General features: G+C 35.1%; 1 protein-coding gene across 16 annotated transcripts in view; it reads left to right on the plus strand.

Moving 5' to 3' along the window:
- Positions 1-23,433, plus strand: part of DLG1 (discs large MAGUK scaffold protein 1) — a 295,326-nt gene that overhangs the window by 185,171 nt on the left and 86,722 nt on the right. For all 16 annotated transcript variants that reach the window (XM_036849845.1, XM_036849854.1, XM_036849855.1 and 13 more), the window contains 2 exons: positions 9,177-9,297; positions 13,803-13,959. In XM_036849845.1, coding sequence (XP_036705740.1) covers positions 9,177-9,297; positions 13,803-13,959 — 278 coding nt within the window. The remainder of the gene's footprint in view (positions 1-9,176; positions 9,298-13,802; positions 13,960-23,433) is intronic.

The raw sequence follows: 23,433 nt of genomic DNA on the forward strand, positions 1-23,433 counted from the left end.
ACTTTCTTGCCCTCTCCATCTTTACTGGCAGAATCCCAACCCTGGTTCAACCTGCTGTCTTCATCCATTCCTGCTCCCTAAAAAGCAGAACATGCCTGGAGAAAAGCACAGAATTGTAGTTTAAGTTATGGCTGTAAATCTCAGATGGGGTCACACTCTTATAGCTGTAATCCACATATGGATAATAGCCAAAATATGGTACCCAGGAATAAAAGGAGGTTTATTACTGAAAAAAAAAAAAAAGTTCATCGGATCTAATAGAGAACATAGTTTCTTTGATGATATTAAAATTCTCATGCTTTTGCATTTATATATCTTTTCACTTTCAATTTATATTCTCTTCAGGTGGAAGGCCTTGTTAAACTTCTGATTTGGCCACTGCTCTCTTCCTGCTTTTACTTTAAGCTCTTCCACTTGGCTTCTTTCCTAAACTTTGGAGGGTTTGGGTCATTAATCTTGATATCTAAGGACAATAATTTAGCCTCCCTTGTTTTGTAGTTCTCTGAGGAATCTTTTTACTTAGGATTTGGGGTATAGGAAATAGCACTGTTTTAACTAATCATTCTTTAGGCAGTCATTTCTTTGACAGGAACATTAATTTTTAGTTCCTGCCGTATGAGATACTATGCCTTACATGTGAGAATGACTCCTTCAGAAAAGGTCCATTGAATAAAGGCACAGTCTGGATATGGTAGGGAAAAGGTACATTTTCTGGCTTGAGCAGTTGACTGAATTTCTTGTCCAGTTGGGTTTTTTTGTTTGTTTGTTTCAGCCAAACTTGATAATGCAGCAAAGAAATTTGAGTAAAAATTCAGTAAACTCTGGACTTTAAATGGCCAGTGATTATAATGGTTCACATGCATGTCTGTTGCTTTAGGGCAACATGCTGGTTCCCTTGAAAATCAACAGATATTCTTACATATCACCCAAGAAAGACTTTGGACTTCAGAAGAGCCATTGGTAGAAAATCCTTTGCCTCAAATGCAGAAGAGTGTCTTATACATGAATTGGACGGGAAGAAATTGCTATTGGAGACTGCAAACGTATAAAATCAAAGATGGCTCTGGACTTCTAAGCCCTATACTATTAATAGACATTATAGACTTTTTCCTTTTTGTATGATTACAGAAAGAGATGTATAGATGCTGTCTCCCTTTGATAGCACATAATTGTTTCCAGTACACCATACTTCCAGTCACTACCTACTGTCTTTCACGCAGGTTACTTCACTCATATATGTAACCTATCTGGCCACTATAGTAATTTGAAGTAATGATCCTTGCATTTTTGTTTTCCCAGTGGGTGTTATAATGCTTTGTGCATAGAAGGCACTCGGTAATGTAGTGAAAGAAGAGATTCATGGTTAAATAATAAATATTACAGCTAGATTTTGAAATGCCTAGTAACTCTATCATAGTTAATACCTCAAGAAAGTTAAATATTGTTTCTGTGTGTTTTGATAATAATGCACATAATTCAGATGTGTTGTGCTTTTGGAAGTTACAACTGAAATGTGTTGCTTACCTGGGTCAGGAATAGCTTTATAATTTTCTGTTCTTAGGTCTCACTAGAATTACAGTCGATGAACTATAATGATGTTTTTTATTATTGAAATGAACCAATAATGTTTGCTTATTTTTTATTCCAGTTTTTTACCAGGTTTCCATTCTTTTATGGTGCATTAAAAAGAATAATTATAAATTGGGTTGACAGATATGAGCTGGTGTCAGGGCACGTTCTTTTTTTTTTTAATAGACTTTATATTTTAGAGCAATTTTAGGTTCACAGAAATATTAAGCAAAGGTACAGAAATGTCCCACCTGCATAGCCTCTCCTATTACCAACATCTACCAGAGTGGTACATTTGTTACAATTGATGACCCTACATTGCCACATCATTATCCAAAGCCCATAGTGTACATTAGGGTTCACTCTTAATGTTGTACATTCTATGGGTTTGGACAAATGTATAATGACATGTACCCACTATCAGTATCATACAGAGTAGCTTCATTCCCCTAAAAATCCTGTGCACTGCCTATTCATCCCTCCTTCCCCTCTAACCTCTGGCATCCACTGATCATTTTACTGCCTCCATAGTTTTGCCTTTTCCGGACTGTCATGTAGTTGGAACCATACAGTATGTAGCCTTTTAAAATCTTAACTTTTTACACCTAAAACTAACACAACATTGTAAATCAACTGTACTCCAATAAAAATTAAAAACAAAAAACAAATATGTCATATTTTACTTTTCATAAAATACATTTTAGATAATTTGATTAACATTTCCAATTTACGTGAAACTCACAAAATGGCATTGAATATATCACATATGTCCAATTGAAATACCCAAATTACACCAAAAAGCCTCAAACTCCTTAAAAACAATTAAAATAATTAATTTATTTGATTTTGTCAAATTTGAGATAACAATTCGGTAAATATATTAAAATATAGCACAGGCTAAAGTTTTCCACAAACTTTTGAATTAAAGAAGGCCTAGATGTTTGAAAAAAACAAACAAACCTTCTTTCACGTAGTAATGTGCATGAGTTTTTAACTCCTTTGGGTAAATAACCAAGGACTGCAATTGCTGGATCGTATGGTATGAATATGTTTAGTTTTATAAGAAACAGCCAAATTGTCTTCCGAAGTGGCTGTACCATTTTGCTTTCCCACCAACAATGTATGAAAGTTCCTGTTACTCCACATCCTCACAAGCATTTTGTGTTATCAGTGTTGTGGTTTTTAGCCATTCTAATAGTTATTCAGCAGTATCACATTGATTTAATAAGCATTTCCTTGATGACATATGATAAGGAGTATCTGTTCATATGCTTCTTTGCCATCTGTATATCCTTTCTGGTGAGGTGTCTGTTAAGAGCCTTTGGCACATTTTTAAATTGGATTGTTTATTGTCTTGTTGAGTTTAAGAGCTCTTTGCATATTTTGGCTAAAGTTCATTTTCACATATATTTTTTGCAGATATTTTCTCCCAGTCTGTGGCTTGTCTTTTCATTCACTAGACAGTGTCTTTCACAGAGCAGAAATGTTTAATTTTAATGAGGTCTATCTTGTCAGTTTTCTTTCATGGATCTTGCCTTTGGTGTTGTATCTAAAAAACCATTGCCAAACCCAAGATCATCAAGATGTTCTCCTGTGTTATCTTCTAGAATTTTTATAGTTTGGGGTTTTACTATGTCTGTGATCCATTTTGAGTTAATTTTCACATGGTTTATATCTAGATTCTTTTTTTTTTTTTTTTGCATGTGGATGTCCAGTTGTTCTAATAACATCTGTTGAAAAGACTGCCTTTGCTCCTTTATCAATGATCAGTTGCCTATATATGAGTCTATTTCTAGATTCTCTGTTATGTTCCATTGATCTAATATTTTCCTTTTCTTTTGCCAATATCACACTGTCTTGATTACTGTAGCTTTTTAGGAGGTCTTGAACTCAGGTAGTATCAGCCCTCCAACTTTGTTCTGCTTCATTATTGGGTTGTCTATTCTAGGTGTTTTGCCTCTCGATATAAACTCTACAGTCAGTTTGACAATATCCACAAAATAACTTACTGGTATTTTGATTGGGATTGCATTGAATCTGTATATCAAGTTGAGAAGAACTAATATCTTGACAGTATTGAGGCTTCCTATCCATGAACATAGTCTCTCTCTCGATTTATTTAGTTCTTCTTTGATATCTTTCATCAGAGTTTTGTAGTTTTGCTCACGTAGATCATTAGATTTATACCTAAGTATATCATTTTAGGGGATGCTAATGTAAATGGTAGTGTGTTTTTAATTTCAAATTTCACTTGTTCATTGCTGGTACACAGGAAAGCAGTCAACTTTATATATTAACCTTGTATCTTGCAACCTTGCTATAATTGCTTATTAGTTCCATGAGTTTTTTTGTCAGTTCTTTCAGATTTTCTACATAGACAATCATGACATCTACAAAGACAGTTTTATTACTTCTTTCTCAATCTACATACCTTTTGTTTCCTTTTCCTATGTTAATGCATTAACTAAGACATCCTTCACTTGCTCCTAATTTTAGTGGTAAAGCTTCAAGCTCCTCACCATTAAGTATTGTTCGCTGTAGGATTTTTGTAGAGTATTCTTGATCAGGTTGACAATACTCCCCACTATTCCTAGTTAACTGAGAGATTTTCTTATAAATTGATATTTTGGATTTTATCAAATGCTTTTTCTTCATCTATTGATATGATTATGTGACTTTTCTTTAACCTGTTGTTGTGATGGATCATATTGTTTTTTGAATGTTGAACCAGCCTTGCATACCTGGGATAAATCCCAGATGCTTGTGGTATATAATTCTTTTTATATATTGTTGGATTTGATTTGCTAATATCTTGTTGAAGCTTTTTCCATTTATGTTCATGAGCGATGTTGTTCTAGAGGGTTTTTTTCTTATGATTTCTTTGTCTGGTTTTGTTAGGATAATGCTGGCCTCATAGAATGAGTTAAGAAGTATTCCCTTGGCTTCTGTCTGCTGGAAGAAGTTATAGAGAATTGGTGTAATTCCTTTCTTAAAAGTTTGGTAGAACTCACCACTGAAGGTTATCATTATTGATTCAATTTCTTTGATAGATATAGGCTTGTTCAGATTGCCTGTTTCTTTTTTGTGAGTTTTGGCAGATTGTGTCTTTCAAGGAATTGGTCCGTTTCATCTAGGTTATCAAATCTGCGGGCATAGAGTTCTTCATAGTACTTACTATTCTTTTAATTGCCATGGAATCTGTAGTGATGTGACCTCTTTCATTTCTGTCTTCTCTCTTTTTTTCTTAGTTAGCCTGGCTGGAGGCTTATTGATTTTATTGATCTTTTCAAAGAACCAACTTTTGGTTTTATTGATTTTTTTAATCTGTTGATTTCCTGTTTTATTTATTTATTTTTAATTTATTTATTTTATTTATTTATTTTTGGCTGCGTCGGGTCTTCCTTGCTGCACGCAGGCTTTCTCTAGTTGCAGCGAGCAGAGGCTACTTTGTTGCAGTGCGTGAGCTTCTCATTGCGGTGGCTTCTCGTTGCAGAGCTCGGGATCTAAGCACGTGGGCTTCAGTAGTTGTGGCACGCAGGCTCTAGAGCCCAGGCTCAGTAGTTGTGGTGCACAGGCTTCATTGCTCCACGGCATGTGGGATCTTCCTGGTCCAGGGCTCAAACCCATGTCCCCTGCATTGGCAGGTGGATTCTTAACCACTGCGCCACCAGGGAAGCCCAGATTTCCTGTTTTTAATTTCATTGATTTCTGCTCTAATTTTTTATTATTTTTTTCCTTCTGCTTACTTTGAATTTAATTTACTCTTCTCTTTCTAGTTTTATCAGGTGTAAGCTAAGATGATTCATTTTAGATCTTTCTTTTTTTTTCTAATATATGCATTCAATACTATAAATTTCCCTCTAAGCACTGCTTTTCCTGTATCCCACAGATTTTGATAGGTTGTGTTTTCATTTTCATTTAGTTCAAAACATTTTTTTAATTTCTCCGGAGATTCTTCTTTGACCTAAGCGTTAATTAGGGGTGTGTTTGTGTTATTTAATCACCATGTATTGGGGGATTTTTAGCTATCATATTGTTATTGATTTCTAGTTTAATTTCACTGTGGTCTGAGAACGGACATTGTATGATTTCTATGTTTTTTTAATTTGTTAAGGTTTAATTTGTTAAGTGCTATGTTTCATAGCCCAGAACATGGTCTGTCTTGGTGAATGTTATGTGGGAGCTTAAGAAAAATATGTGTTCTGCTGTTGTTGGATGAAGTAGTCTATAGGTGTCCATCATATCCAGTTGATTAGTGATGTTACTGAGTTCAGCTATATCCTTCCTGATTTTCTGCCTGCTATATTTGTTCATTTCTGATAAAGAGGTGTGGATTAATCTATTTCTCCTTTCAGTTCTATCTGTTTCGGCCTCACATAGTTTGACACTTTGTTGTTAGGTGTTAAAGATTATTATGTCTTCTTGGAGAATTGATCACTTTATCATTAAGAAAGGCCTTTCTTTAACCCAGATAATTTTCCTTACTTTGAAGTCTTCTCTGTCTGAAATTAATATAGCTACTCCTGCTTTCTTTTGATTAGTGTTAGCATGGTATATCTTTCTCCATCCTTTTACTTTTAATATATAGACCTTTATATTTAAATTGGCTTTCTTGTAGACAGTGTATCTTGGGTCTTGGTTTCTTGACCCACTCTGACAGTATCTGTCTTTGAATTGGTGCATTTAGGGCATTGATGTTCTAAGTGATTATTGATATAGTTGGATTAATGTCTATGATATTTGCTACTCTTTTCTGTTTGTTGCCCTGTTCTTTGCTCCTGTATTTGTCATCCATTTTTTTCCTGCCTTTTATGGCTTTAATTAAGCATTTTGCGTGATTCTATTTTCTCTCCTTTCTAAGTGTATTAGTTACATTCTCTTTTACTTTTTTTTAGTGGTTGCCCTAGAGTTTGCAATATACATGTATAGTAATCTAATTCCACTTTGAGGTAACACTGTACAGCTTTACGGGTAGTGTGAGTTCCTTATAATAACAAAATAATCCTAATTCCTCCCTCCCATCCCTTGTATCATTGCTGGCATTCATTTCATTTATACATAAACATATATACAGACATAGTCGAATACAGTATTGCTATTGTTTTGAACAAAGTGTTATTTGTTAGATCAATCAGGAATAAGAAAAATGAGTTTTATTTTACCTTTGCTTATTCCTTCATCAGTGCTCTTCCTTTCTTTCTGTGTAACTGAGTTTCTGACCTACTAACTTCCCTTCTCTCTAAAGAACTTCTTTTAACATTTCAAAAGGCAGATCTACTAGCAATAAATATTCCCTCAATTTTTGTTTGTTTAAGGAAGTCTTTATTCTTCACTTTTGAAGGATAATTTCACAGGTGGGTTTTTTCTCTTAACACTCCACTGTCTTGCTTGAATGGTTTCTGAGGAGAAGTCATATGTAATTCTTACCTTGCACCTCTATCAGTAAGGTGAGGTTTTTTTTCCCATGACTTTTTTTAGGGCTTTTCTTCCTTTTTTTTTTTCCTGTAGTTTGAAAAAGATATGCCTAGGTGTAACTTTTCTTTGCATTTAACCTGCTTAGTGTTCTCTGAGCTTCCTAGATCTATGGTTTGGTGTCTGACATTAATTGGAGGAAATTCTCATCATTATTGTTTCAGAGATTTCTTCTATTCCTTTCTCTCCTTTTTCTCCTTTTGGTATTCCCATTACATATATGTTACACCTTTTGTAGTTCTACCACTGTTCTTGGATATTCTGTTCTGGTTTTTTTCCCCCCAGCCATTTTTTCTCTTTGCTTTTCAGTTTTAGAGGTTGCCATTGAGATATCCTCAAGCTCAGATTCTTTCCTCAACCATGTCCAGACTACTAGTAGCTCATCAAAGACATTCTTCATTTCTGTTACAGAATTTTTGATCTCTAGTATTTTTTTTTTTGTTTCTTTCTTAGAGTTTTCATCTCTCCACTTGTATTGCCCATCTGTTCTTGCATACTGTGTTCTTTATCCATTAGAGCCATTAGCACATTAATCATTATTGTTTCAAATTCCTGGTCTGATAATTCCAACATCACTGCCATATATGAGTCTGGCTCTTATGCTTGCTCTGTCTCTTCAAACTGTGTTTTTGCCTTTTGTATGTCTTGTAATTTTTTCTTGATAGCCAGGCATGATGTACTGGATAAAAGGAACTGCTGTAAATAGGCCTTTAGTAATATGGTGATAAGGTGTTGGAGTGGAAAAGTGTTGAATAGGCCTGTGATTAAGTCTCAGTCTCTTAGTGACCTTGTGCCTCTGCAGTGCTCTTCACAGTACTTCTCAGTATTCTCCCCTGTTCTGCTCCCTTAGGACAGGATGGCTAGAATTGGCTAGATTTGGTTATTTCCCTAACCCCAGCAGGTGAGGCTCTGGTTAAATAGTTTCTTCTGAGGACAGACTGTTAAGAAGAACAAGATGCTCTTAATATATTTCAAAATGGTTCCTTTTCCCCTCCTCCTGCCAGAAGCATGACAGAATTTTTCTCCAGTATTCACTGTGAGAACCTGTAGAGTTCTAGGAGGTAAAACTCACAAAAATGTGGGGTCCCTGATGATGGGGTCCCCCTGGAGTTTTTGACTCCCAAAGTCGTCCACACTGAGCCCCCAACAATTTGTTAATTACAGTTCAGGTTACTCTACCCCAGCACTTGTTACCACAGAGATTTCTGCTCTAGTAAGTTATGATTTTCTGTATTCACCTATCAGTCTCCTTAATTTGGGGGACAGTGTTTTGCCCTATGACCTCTATTTTAAGCATCTAAGAAGGGTTGTTGATTTTTCAGTTTGTTCACCTTTTTAGTTGTTGTTAGGACAGAGTAATGACTCAAAGCTTCTTATATGCCAAGCTGGAAACCAGAAGTCCCTCAATTTATTCTAAAACTTTGTCAAGCATAGTCTTTTTGCACCTATTTTTAAGCTTTTGGTTTTCGTTATTCACAATCAGATTTTGAGTATACAGTTGATCATTGAACAACATGGGTTTGAACTATGTGGGTCCACTTATACGTGGATTTTTTTCAGCACGTACTAAAGATCTGCAGTTAGCCGAATCTGTGGATGCAGAACCATGGATATGGAGGCCCAACTATAAAGTTATATGTGCATTTTCAATTTTTTGGAGGGTCGGTGCTTCTAACCCCCATGTTGTTCAGGGGTCAGCCATATATACTTTCTAAAAACATTAATCTGCAAGATAACTTCTTAGAAAAATAAAGTTATTGTACTTAAGACTGATTTGGTTCAGTCTTTCCTATGACAGTCTTTTGAATAATCTTTCCTGGATTTCATTGTGCAAATCAGTTACTGTAACTCCAGTTACTGTAAAACTAAACTCCTTTTTAGTTCTGTTTTCTCAGAGAAACCAAATGGAATAAGTTTGCTTTACTGATCTGAATTTCTAAACTAGTTTTTACCTGGAAACTTGAGCTTCTCTAATTTTTTTACCTAATAAATAAATTTTCTCTACCAAATTCTATTATATAAATGAGCGAATATGAATTATACATTAATTAACTTTGAAACTGATAATCCATAAATGTGGTACTGAATGGTATGTTTCCTTTTTCAAGTGTTTTTTTACTTACTTTATTTTGAAGCTTCTTCTCAGCCTGTTGATAACCATGTTAGCACATCTTCCTACTTGGGCCAGACACCAGCATCACCAGCCAGATATTCACCTGTTTCGAAAGCAGTGCTTGGAGATGATGAAATTACAAGGTAACGAACTGAATAGTCATCCTTCTTACATAAAGCCAACTATTAGATGGAGTTATAATTAGCCAACTAAGATAATCACAATTTTCAGGACTAATTTTATTAACAGATAATGAACTTAAACCTTATTTATTTTTATTGGAGGGTTCATTGAAGGGCCATAAGTGTAAAAATATATTACAAATAAATCACTGCTTTTTTTTAATGTTGCTATTTATTCTGACACCTAAAATTTACTTCCATCTAACATTACTAACGTTACTTACTAACAGTTTTTTAGATTAACTGTCTTTTTATTCCCCAAAAAGCTCTCATCTAAGTGGGAAAAAAAGTGAAAAAATATTTTAGATCTTTTTCACATTATTTAACATAGTAATATGATATTATGTTTGAACAGTTTGCTTTATAGCTTTTGTAGAAGTAAATTTTGTAGAAGTATTTCATATTATAGCATTTAATGTTAAATGTATGCCAATTCATGTCATTTTATGTTTTTATTAATTGTATTATTGTTAGCATTATTATTTTTGAACCTTTATAATCATAATTATTCTTTATTTGTCAGACTCCTGACTCTAAGCAGTGATCTCTTAAATGTCAGATAGGGGTGTTTGTCTTTATCCTCTTCTTCAGGAGTTAGCAATATTGAGAACTTAATTTAATAGGTGCTCAGTAATTGTTTTAGGATGAAAATTACCGGAAAGAATAGTGTTTGTGATTATATGTTTGTGGTGTGAATTTTCAAGGCTGTTAATCTTTAGGCTGTGCTAGTATACTGACCTATCATGGTCGTTTTATTGTTGCTGTTATTTTCTAATACTGCTTATTTATAGAAGTAAAGAGGAAGTAGTTAATGGCTTATCTAGTCTTTAATCAGCATATTTTTCAAATTAAAAATATGTCATATTAGCATCTTGATTGCTATTCCCCATCTTTTTTCGCTACATATATCTCTTGTCTAGAGTATTTGTTGGACTCTGTAGTATTACACAACAGGCCTACCTGTTTTCTGTATTCTTCTATAAAAATCAGGCAGTTGATTTTTGAATATGTCTTCCTAAATGGTGAGTGTTTTATCACTCCCTTTTGATCATTATACTCCTTTGCCCAGATAATGAAGTACAGATATCTTTACTTCATATTAGAAGTTCTCCACAATTTAACCCTAAACAATTTTTCAGAGATTATATCACATTACCAATAAAAAGAGAAAATAAAAGAAATCCCAACATACAGTTAATAATTCTAAAGTTCATTTTTTAACAGCTTTATTGAGATATGATTTACAAACCATACAGTTTACCATTTAAAATGTACAACACAGTAATTTTTAGTATATTACATTATAAATTTTTTAAATTGTGGTAAAATATATATAACATAAAATTTGCTATTGTAACCATTTTCAAATTGCGATTCAGTGGCATTAATTGCATTCACGATGTTTATGACCAACACCACTATCTTTTTCCAAACCCTGTTCAGGACTTCTCTGGTGATCCAGTGATTAAGACTCCATGCTTCCCAGCTGCACAGCACAGGGAGATCAGCTAGGTGCTTTGTGACCACCTGGGAGGGTGGGAGGGAGACGCAAGAGGGAGGAGATATGGGAATATATGTATATGTATAGCTGATTCACTTTGTTATAAAGCAGAAACTAACACACCATTATAAAGCAATTATACTCCAATAAAGATGTTTAAAAAAAAAAAAAAGACTCCACGCTTCCAATGCAGGGGGCGAGGGTTTGATCCCTGATCAGGAACCTAAGATCCCACATATCGCATGGCGCAGCAAAAAAAAAGAAAAGAAACCCTTTTCATCACCTCAGACAAACTCTATAACCGTTATGCAGTAATTCCACATTTCCCTGTTCTCCCAGCTCCTGGTAACTTCTTTTTTTTTTTAAATGAAAGCTTCTTTCTTTCTTTCTTTCTTTCTTTCTTTCTTTCTTTCTTTCTTTCTTTCTTTCTTTCTTTTTGGCTTTGTTGGGTCTTTGTTCCTATGCGAGGGCTTTCTCTAGTTGTGGCCAGCGGGGGCCACTCTTCATCGCGGTGCGCCGGCCTCTCACTGTCGTGGCCTCTCTTGTTGCGGAGCACAAGCTCCAGACGCGCCGGCTCAGTAGTTGTGGCTCACGGGCCTAGTTGCTCCGCGGCATGTGGGATCTTCCCAGACCAGGGCTCGAACTCGTGTCGCCTGCATTGGCAGGCAGATTCTCAACCACTGCGCCACCAGGGAAGCCCTCCTGGTAACTTCTAATCTACATTTTGTCTCTCTGAATTTGCATATTCTAAATTGTTCATGTAGTGGAATCTTATAATAACCTTTTGTATCTGGCTTCTTTCACTTAGCATAATGATGTTTTCAAGATTCATACATGTTGTAGCATGTATCAGAACTTCATTTCTGGTTATGGCTGAATAACATTTCATTATATGTATGTACCACATTTTGTTTATCCATTCATCTGTTGATGAACACTTGGGTTGTTTCCACCTTTTGGGTATTGTGAATAATGCTGGGATAAACACTGGCATGCACATAGCTGCTTGCATACCTGCTTTTAGTTCCTTTAGATACATACCTAGAAGTGGAATTACTGGGTCATATGGTAACTATGTTTAGGTTCATGAGGAACCACCTAACTGTTTTCTGTAGCAGCCACCCCATTTTACATTCCCACCATCAATATATGAGGATTCCAGTTTCTCCACATCTTCAGCAACATTTGTTTTTTCTCTTTTGTTTTGTTTTATAGCCATTGTTGTAGGTGAGACGTATCTCATTGTGATGTTGATGCATTTCCCTAGTGCCTAATGATGTTGAGCATCTCTTCAAGTGCTTATGTTATTTGAAAAATCAATTAATTTTCCTCTGGAAATACTGTTGGATTTCAGCAGGGTATTTTTTAATTATTATTTGCTAATGCAAAATTATAATTCATACATATGTTTTGATGTGTTATAGGAACCCTAAACCATGAGTACACAATCTAACAAGGAAATAAGACCAGTATAGTGAAACCTGTCTTGTGCCCCTGATCCTACCCTGCTTCTCCTACATTGCCCCACCAAGTTAACTCCTTTCCTGAATTTTGGATTTATTATTCCCTTTTTTCTTTCATATAGGTGTTTATGTATATATTTCCTAAACAACATATTGTTGAATTTTGCTATTTTTGACACGAAAATATTCAGTATAATTTTGTTAATCCTGTAAGTGAACTGACAAAGCTGATTAACGATGAATACCTATGTACGACTAGAAAACACCGCTTTAAGTTTTGAGCAGACAAATATTTAAGATTAATTCCACATTATATGGAAGGATCCCTAAAATTCAGTTTTTAGAAATATTTACTTCTGTTAAGCCGTTTGTTACCAAAAGCTTTCTGCAGTGTTTTAGAAAAAGCAGATTAAATTTTTTAAATATTTACCAAATATGATACATTCTAATCTCAAATGATATTCTGTGATTCATCATATCTAAAACAGTCAGCTCTTGGAATTTTCATGGTCTTACCGGAAGATGTAAATGGTTTTCACACAGTTATGTATAAGTGGCAGCAAATGTGAAACGTTATTAGTGGTAAGATGTATTCTGATTTCAGAGATTTTAAATTGGGAGTTGGAGGGAACAAAAGAGATGCATCTTAGAATGGATGAAAAGCAGAGATAGGTAGATGAATTGGAGGGATGTGACTTAAGAAATAAAGATATTTAATTACTTTATATAGAAAGTCTAGAGATGGGCAATTTTAACATTTGTGTAGCAAAACTAGGTCCATGGTATCTCTGGGATTCTGCTGGTTATCTTCATGATTGTAATATGTCCAAACCAGTAACAGGATTTTATAGTTCATTCTTTTGTGTGGGAGTGATTTGGAATAAGGAGGGGAACAAATACGCTTTGTATGGGGACAGAATATGCTTTGTCCTTGTTAGAGTCTTTCTTTGAGAAGTGACAGTAAAATTTCCTGTTATTTCTTAGAGGCCAGAATAGGGTCATAGCCTCACCTTAGCAAACGGGAGTGAAATTGGAGTGACTGGCATAGGTTATTCATGATTCATCCGTTTGAGAGTAGAAAGGGGGCCTGCCTACCTTCTCTAAGACAAAGGGATATCTGCCTTTTACAACATGTAAGAAGTAGAGACAGTGACTGCTTCTTAGGCAGTAAAGTGTGTGCAACATCAGCTTTTCATGAGTATTATTTTTTGAGTAGGCTCTTTATATCATTATTTTTTAATTTCCACATTGTTTTCTCCTTTTTATTTAGTTTTATTTTTGTTTGTTAACAAGGATTTTTAGCTTCTATATAAAATTAGGATTTTTCCTTTTAATTTCTAGGCTTAGAAAGAATCTCTTTACCCCAGAGTTTAGAAAACTTTTAAATTTCATCTGACTTTTTTTATAATATGGAAATATGATTTATCAGTAGGGAATTCTCATTGATAGAAAGTCAAGTTCTCTATATGTTTTAAGGTATTCAATATTTTTTTAATTTTCAGGGAACCTAGAAAGGTTGTTCTTCATCGTGGTTCAACAGGCCTTGGTTTCAACATTGTAGGAGGTGAAGATGGAGAAGGAATATTTATTTCCTTTATTTTGGCTGGCGGACCTGCTGATCTTAGTGGAGAGCTCAGGAAAGGAGATCGTATTATATCGGTAGGATATGTTAATCAAAATAATGTTTTTATTATTTTAACTATGACCTGTTAATTATTAAACATTTTGTTTTTTATATTCTAAAGTTATGGGAGATATTTTGGCTATCTTCTTCTAACATTTTACAACTTAGTTGTAGAATTACAGTGTTGACTGGGAACATGTTCTGTATGATAGATTTTCTTTTGGTATTTGACTTACTTATAAGAGGTCAGTCTTTATGAATGTGCTTGAAGAAAGTATGTATTCTCTATTTGTTGACTGCAAGGTTTTCTGTATGTCTGTTAACTCATCCTTGTTACTTGCATAGTTCATATCTTCTTTATACTTCAATCTGTTATCGCCTTATCTGTTATTAAAGGAGACTTTTTAAGTTTATCTGAATGGTGGGTTTAACAGTTTGTCCTGGCAGCAATTTTTTTCCTTATATCTTTGAAACTATGTTACTAGGTGCATCTAAGTTTAGAATCAGCATTCCTTCCTGGTGAGTTGAAATTTTTTACCATTAGGTAATGATCCTCTTTACTTGTAATAATGGTTTTTACCCTAGAAGCTATAATGCCTGATATTACTGTGGCTATGCTGACTTTTTTGCTTGATATTTGCCTCATGTTTTCTCCATTTTTCACTTTCAGTTTGTGTCTGTGCTTATGTGGCTATTACCCATACAATTTTAGACTTTATCAGTTATTCACCTGTTCTCCTGAATGACTCAGATTTTGAGAAACCTTAATTATAATGGGGCTGTTTCTAGTATTTTACTTCTGTTTCATTTTTATATCCCTCAAACTTAGTCATTTTTCTTTTTGTTTTTTAACAGCTAATCCAAGTGTTCTACAATTTTTTGTTCATCATCCTTTCTTGTATCTCACTTCTTTCTTATGTGTTTCTCAGCAAGTCACTAACAGCGTTGGGACTGGATTCGCAGTATAGGACTATCTTGATCATTGTAGAAAATTTAGCTTTTCTAGCTCCCATCCTCATGCTAGTAGAAGTCCTTAGTTATTTCAGAAAGCAAAAATGTCCCTCAAATATCCAAATGCACCTTAGTGGGAGCTCTTAGATTGTTCTTTCAGCAGTGATTTCTTGTTGGTAAATACTCTTAGCGTTTACCTGGAACTGTTTTTAATTTACCCTCACTTATAAATTTAGTCTAGAACTCTATGTTGACAAGTGTTGTCTCTCAATACTATGAACATATTACTTTATACTCTCTGTCTTCTTTTGTTGCTGTTTAACAAAAAAGATTACTCTTTGTTGTTTGTAGGTGATTTCTTTTTTTCACTGATTGCTCTTAAGTCTCTTAGTCTTTGGTACACTGCGGTTTTACTAAAATGTGTCTGTGTCTAGCATTTTATTTATTCTATCTGGAATTCGTTATGCTTGCTGAATCAGAGGAGTCCTGTCTCATCAATTCTGGAATCTTAGCCATTATCTTTTTAAATTTTGCCTTTCCCACATTGTGTGTTTCTATCCTTCTTGAACTCCTATGAGAGGACATTACCATTCTGTTCTCCATGTCTTTTAATCCCAATTTCATATTTATCAACAATATCTCCTTGTACTTAATTTCAGTCAGATCTGTTTTCTATCTCATAAATTTTCTTCATCTGTGTCTAATCTGCTCTTTAGGCTAAAACTAACTTTTTCATTTCAAAGTACCATTTTCTTTCTAGAAGTTCTTTCTAATTCTTTTTCAAATCTTCCTTGATGGTTTTGGGGGAGTCTTGATTAAAGTTTCTTATGTTCTTTTAGGTTTTTCTTTTAAACCTATTTATCTTATACAGGCATACCTCGAAGACATTGCAGGTTCAGTTCAAGACCACCACCAAAAAGCAGATATTACAATAAAGCAAGTCAAACAAATATTTTGGTTTCCCAGTACATGTAAAACTTATAATTATACTATATTGTAGTCTATTAGATTAACATTATATCTTAAAAAACAATGTCCATACCTTAATTGAAAAAAATACTTTATTGGTAAAAAATGCTAACCATCATCTGAGTCTACAGAAAGTCATAATCTTTTTGCTGGTGGAGAGTTTGAAATATTGCAAGAATTATTAAAATGTGACAGAGACATGAAGTGAGCAAATGCTGTTGGAAAAATTGTACCAATAGACTTGCTCAAAGCAGGGTTGCCACAAACCTTCAATTTGTAAAAAATGCAATACCTGCGAAGTACAATAACGTGAAGCACAGTAAAATGAGATAAGCCTGTATTCTATAAATTAATAGTTCTGTTTTCTGAATTTTGTAGGTATCTAATACATGTTACTTTATGGTGACTTACAGTACATTGTTTTCCTATGTTCTAAATTTTTCATTGTGAACTTAATGTCAGTAGTACTTTATGTACTTCACATGTGGGTATTCAGTGCTGCCTGAATTGGGGAGTGGTATTCTTTGAAAAATATCTTAAGTCGATTGTGGTAGACTTGGGGGCATCATTCTTATCACCATTTTTCCATGGAGAAAACTGAAGTTTAGAGGTTGATTTGCTCATAGTAGCTAATAAAACCTAGTAAGTGGTATAGCCAGGATTTACCTTAACCACTGTATTATGCTACGTCGTTTTGTTTTTAATTAAAAATTTAAGTGACACTTTCTGAAATTTTAGGATCTGAGATATAGGGATAAAACCTATATCCTGGGTCAGCAATGCTATTCAGTATTGATAACTATTTTAAATCATTTTTTTCAATATAAAGTAAAGAAAATCAGAAAGTACTCTTCAAACTGAAGATATATGTGGCTGGAACATGATAGGAAAAGCCAAAAATTGGATCTTTTATTGCAGTTTTCAGATTGCAGTCCCTCTTGCCACCTGATCCTTCCCTGCACATACTTAGACATATCATCATATTCCTGCAGCCTATCTTTTTGAGGATCCTTTATAATTCAAGATAGACTGAGTCCAAGACAGAAAGAAGGTGGCTAATCATTTACAAAAGAAGTAGAGCTCTTTCTGGTTTTAGCTGTTCTGAGATATTGGTATAACTAACTGATATTTGAAAGAAAATCTTGGGAGTTTGAGTCTTCAAATAGGCTATGGTACTTTGTTAAGGATTATAGTCCTACAATTTTAGAAAATAAAGGAAATTAATAATATGCAATGCAAGTAAATGGAAATTGTACCCATATACTTTAGGCTACAGCAACTAAAATAGCATAGTACTACCCAAAAATAGTGATTATTGAACAGATTTGTAAAGCAGAAATACACCTTAGTTACAGTGTCAGAATGTTGAGGGCCTTAAGAGACCATCACTCTTACCATAACAACCAAAACCATCTGGATAAGTTTAGAAAAACTAAACTCATCAGAGAACTGAGGATTCAAAGTGACATAAGTAGAGTAACTTCCAGATAGTAACTAGCCCTACATAGAAGAGAAGACACCCATGGCAGCTGCTCCTTGGAAGAGTGGTGGGAGAAAGAGAAGGGTTAGACGGGGATAGCAAGGAACCAGCCAAACTTTACCCCAACATGTAATGGCCTCAGCGGACTGGTGAAACTGATAAAAAATTCTGGGAAGCCGCAGAGCAAGTCTGTACCTACCTGCCAACTCCTTTCCATGGGTCTTCACCGAGACCTCAGAGCTTATAAACCAAAGGTTGTGAAACAATAGGGAATTAAGAAAAAATTATTACTGAGTCATACAGAGCATCCCAAAATACAAGGCACCTGCCAGTAAATAGGGGACCTTGAGCAGAAGATCTGTGAAAACTAATGTCAGCAACTCTGTACTTTGAGCTGCTCAGGGATGAGAGTGGGGCAAGAAAGCTGAGAAAAAGCCCTCTGAGGCAGTGTGGACAGAGATACCTCCAAGAAACAGCAAGCCTGGGACAGGTCTAGAGAGCAAAGAAAACTTACCAGCAACCTCAGAAGCTGGCAGCAGGGTTATAAAGGTGTATGTTTGTGTGTGTGTGTGTGTGTGTTTGTGTGTGTGTGTAATGAGATGAGATCTTTACACCAGTAAAGGGAATTTTACCAGTGCTCATAGCCTAAGCGCCTCAGAAAGAAAAGTCTTAATTCTGCTCTCAAAACATTTGAAACTAAACTTAAAGCTACAACAAAATCCAGTAGCAGCTCAACTATAGATCATATAGATACAGCTGCCCCACTCTAGTGGCCTGGCACAAGGGTTATTCCCAATTCTGGAATTAAATATTATTTATTTTTTATTTCAACCTCTACTGTTATTTTATCCATAGTGTCTACTTTATAATTAAAAACTACAAAACATGCAAAAAAGAAAGAAAAGCTGGTTGTCAAGACAGAAAACAGTCAATATAAGTAACTTGAGAAAAAGCTCAGATGTTGGATTTATCAAACAAGTATTTTAAAATAAGATAAAATGATGATGATAAAAATACTAAAGGATATAGGAGTAAAGGTAGACAATATGGATGATAAGATGGGAGAATTTCAGCAAAGATATAGAACATATGAAAAATGAGTCACATGGAATTGCTAGAAATTTTTCTTTTAACTATCACAAGTGAAAATTTTGTCTGAAAGGCATAACAGCACACTGGAATCTGAAGAGGGAAGAATCAGTGAACTTGAACATAGGTCAAAGAAAGTTTCCAAACTGAAACGTAAATCAGGAGGGGTGGGGGGAAAATCAGGGAAAAAAAGTAGACCAGAGCATCCAAGGTCTATGGAAATAAAGAGGAGATGTCAGACAATAAAGAGGAGACAGAATCTTTGAAGACATAATGACAAAGAACTTTCAAAAACTGATGAAAGATATCAACCCACAGATCTGTGAAGCACAGCAAAGCTGAGGCAGAATACATGCAAAGGAAACCAGACCTAGATACATTGTAAAGTGCTAGAAAGCTATGCTAAAGAGCACATGTTAAAAGTAAACATAGAAACACGTTACATATATAGGAACAGTACAAATGACAGCTGGATTCTCACTGGAAATATCACAGGACATAAAGGAATGGAACAGTATCTTTAAAGTGGTGAAAGAAAAAACCTTCAACCTAGAATCCTATATCTCCTGAAATTAGTCATCAGAAATTAAGTTGAAATAAAGACATTTTCAAACAGACAGTATCTTAGAGAATTTGTTCTTGACAGACCTACAAGGAATACTAGAAGAAATTGTTCTGGTTAAAGAGAAATTATATCAGATGGAACCTAAATCTGCAGACAGGAAATAAGAATAACAGAAGGGGTAAATACCTGGATAAGTATAAAAGGTACATTTTTAGAAAATAATTTTACATGTTTCGTTATAAGATGATTGTCTCTTTAAAACAAAATAACTGCATCGTATTGTGTGAGTTATGGCATATGTAGAAGTAAGATATAAGGCCACCAAAGCACAAATAGAAAGGGGGAGGATGGTTCTTATACAGTTTGAGAAGTGGTATAAAATTAATTGGAAGTAGCCTGTGATAATTTATACTTGCATGTTATAATCTCTAGAGGAAACACTAAAAATACTCCAAAAGGGTATGGTTTTTGTAAGTCAATACAGGAAATAAAATGAAATATGAAAAAATACATGCTTCTTCCAAACAAAGGTAGGAAAGGAAGAAAAGACAAGGTAGAAAAAAGCAGTGCCAAGGTGTGAGGTTAAAATGCAACTATATTAATATCTACATTATAGTTAGCACTTTAATTAAGATGCAGAAATTGTCAGCTTGGTTCAAAAAAAACAAGACCCAAATATAGACCCTTTATCAGAAATTCACTTTAAATATAAAGATGCGTATGTTGTAAGTAAAAGAGTGGAAGAAATTATGCTATATAAACAACATATGAAAGATGGTGTGACTATATTCACATGAGACAAAATAGGCTTCAAGGCAAATGGTGTTATTACTGAGAGATTTTATAATAATGAAAGCATCATTTCTTCAAGAAGACATAACAGCCCTCATTGTGCATGTACCTAGTAATCATTTCAAAGCACATAAAGCAAAAATTCCCAGAACTAAAGGGAGAAATGGACAAATCTACAGAGTTGGGGATTTAAACACCGTCTTCTATAACTGGTAGAATAAGTAGAGAAAAGAAGAAAATAGCTTTAGCCTTACCACTCATCATCTATAAAAATTAACTTGAAATGCATTGTAGAACTAAACTTCTAGGAAAAAACATACAAGAAAATCTTAGTGAACTTGGATTAGTCAAAGATTTCTTAAGTGGTACCAAGGGACCAAGTCAGTCCAGTGGTGAAAGGGAAGTCTTTTTAATAAATGATGCTGAAACAGCTGGATATCTTTATGGAAAAATACAAATTTCAACTCAGTCTTGCTCCAGATATAAAAATTAACTCTAGATGATTATAAATCTTATAAATCTAAATGTGAAGCCCAGAACCATAATCCTCCTGGAAGAAAACATAGAAGGATATCTTTGCAACCCTGAGGTAGATGACAATTTCTTGGACAAGATATGTTAAACACTAACCATAAAAAAATGTGCCATTAGGAAACCAAATAGGCAAGCTATGCAATGGGAAAAAATATTCTCAGTACATATATCTCACAAAAAACTTATATCCAGAATATATAAACATCTCCCACGAAGCAGCAGTGAAAGATGAGTAACTCAATTTTAAAATGAGGGGAGATTTCCCTGGTGGTGCAGTGGTTAAGAATCCGCCTGCCAGTGCCGGGGACACGGGTTCGAACCCTGGTCCGGGAAGATCCCACATGCCGAGGAGCAACTAAGCCCATGTGCCACAACTACTGAGCCTGTGCTCTAGAGCCCACAAGCCACAACTACTGAGCCCGCGTGCCACAACTACTGAACCCCGCACCCTAGAGCCCATGCTCCACAGCAAGAGAAGCCACCTCAATGAGAAGCCTGTGCACCACAACAAAGAGTAGCCCCCGCTCGCTGCAGCTAGAGAAAGCCCGTGCGCAGCAATGAAGACCCAATGCAGCCATAAATAAACAAATAAATAAATTTATAAAAATGAGGGGAATTTCCTTGTGGCGCACTGGTTAAGAATCCACCTGCCAACGCAGGGGACACGGGTTCAATCCCTGGTCCGGGAAGATCCCACATGCCGCAAAGCAACTAAGACCATGCACCACAACTACTGATCCTGTGTTCTGTAGCCTGCGAGCCACAACTACTGAGCCTGTGCGCCACAACTGCTGAAGCCCACGTGCCCTAGAGCCCACACACCGCAACTATGAAGCCCGTGCCCTCTAGGGCCCGCGTGTCGCAACTACTGAGCCTGTGTGCTGCAGCTGCTGAAGCCCACGCAGCTGGAGCCTGTTCTCTGCAACAAGAGAAGCCATCGCAATAAGGAGACCGCGCACCGCAACAGAGTAACCCCTACTCGCTGCAACTAGAGAAAGCCCGCATGCAGCAATGAAGACCCAATGCAGCCAAAATAATAATACTAATAAATAAATAAATGAGCAAAAGACTTAAACAGATATTTCACAAAACAAGGTGTATCAGTGGCTTATAAACACATGAAAATTTACTTAACATTAGGCATTAGGGCAATGCAAAGAACACAATGAATAAACAAAACAGGGTTAGAGGAATTTTGGTGGGAGCAATGTCACTTTTTTACATCTTGATTGTGGCAGTGGCTCTACAGCATACACAGTTGTCAACACTCTTATCTGTAAACTAACAACGATTACTCTATTGAATGTAAATTATGCCTAAGTAAAAACATTTTTAAAGCCATAGTGAAATACCATATCCTATCCAGTTGAATGGCTAAAGAAAAAATAATGATGACAACAAACATTAGAGAGGATGTGGAGCAGTTATAACTCTTATTCATTACTGGTGGGCATGTAAAACTACACAACCACTACAAGAACTTTTGGGGAAGTTTTAAAGAAATTATACATACACCTAACCTTATCACCCAGATTTTATCCAAGAAATCTTATGTTTACACTATAACAAGAATGTTCATAATAGCCTATCCATAATAAAACTCAAACAGCATGGATGACACTAAAAAACATCGTGTTGAGTAAAACAGAACACACCACAAAAACACATACTGTATGATTCTTATTGTAATCATGTGCAGGCAACACTAATTTGTATTGATAAGTCAGAACGTGGTTGCTGCTAATTGTCCTATTATAAAGAGGCATAATGGAGATTTCTGGGTTGGTTGATGGAAAAGGTATGTTTGGGGTTGTAGTTTCATGGGCATATACAGTTGTCAAAAATCCTTCCAACTGAACTGTTTAAATTTGTACATTTTATTGCTTGTAAGTTATACTGTAATTTAAGTTTTAAAAATAATTTACAGTATAAGGGCAAATTAGTGATAAGGAATGAATTTTTTAAAAATAAATGTTGGCGAAATTAGCTAGTTGCTTAGCGGAATAAAATTAGCTTAGAGCCTCACTTCACACCTTGTGTCAAAATAAATTCTCAGTTGGCTTAGAGGTATGTGTGAAAAACTCAAAACAAAAATATATGTTTTTTAAATTGTCCATGTGGAACCTCTTTATGTGGGTTACTGTCACACTGCTAGAATATGTTAGTCTGACGAACACAACGTGGTTCACCCAGAACTTTCCCAGTTTTAGCACTGAAAGCCCCGTGTCTGGAAACCCCTTTAGGCTAAGTTTTAAAACTGAAAGTCCCAGACCCTCCCAACCAGTTGCTTGCCCTAATGTTACTGTAAATTAAATTCAGCCTTCTGTTTGGCAGTATGCATCCATAGTCTTAAATATTTTAATGGTTACTAAGCTGCTCTAGGGAAATACCCTGAGAAGCAATAGGAAAGACCTTAGGAACAAGAGAAAAACATGAGAAAAGATATTCAAAACTAAAATAAAACCCAGAAACACTTATTCGAGTACCTCTTTACACAAAATTTAGCTATTTTCAGTCTTCAGCTTGTATCAGGATAACCTCAAGGCCTTATTAAAAAACAGATTCCTAGATTCCATCCCCAAAGTTTCTGATTCAGTATGACTTGGATAGGATCTGAAAATTTATATTTCTTACAAGTTTCCAAGAGATACTGATGTTGCTGCTCCTGGGACCAAACCTTGTGAACCACTGTTCTAAAGACATCCCTGTTATTGATGTTCTTAATGATAACCCACATTACTGAGAAAAGCATAAATATTTGGGAAGGCAAGGAAATAAATAATAATTTTTATAAAATATTCCCTTTGATATATTTAATTTTGTTGAAGAAAGAAGCTTTTGAAGTCAAGATTTATTATTGTACAGATGTTGAACAGTACATTTTTCACTATGGTATAAATGGAAATATTACTGTTATTTCCAGTGATGCCCAAGCATAGGGCAGTATATAGTTGATATTCCCTGAAAATTTAGAAACATGGAAAGTGACCCAAGAGACTTCAACAGAAATTCTCTCCTTCATAAAAACAGTGAGAAAAGTGGCCAAAATTGTTTTTAGAATAAACTTTTTCAGAACTCTGGAAATTAACCAAAGACTGACAGCCATTCAGGAAGTGTTTACTCAAAAAA

The sequence above is a fragment of the Balaenoptera musculus genome, chromosome 4 (genome assembly GCF_009873245.2).
Source record: "Balaenoptera musculus isolate JJ_BM4_2016_0621 chromosome 4, mBalMus1.pri.v3, whole genome shotgun sequence".
NCBI classification, from domain to species: domain Eukaryota; kingdom Metazoa; phylum Chordata; class Mammalia; order Artiodactyla; family Balaenopteridae; genus Balaenoptera; species Balaenoptera musculus.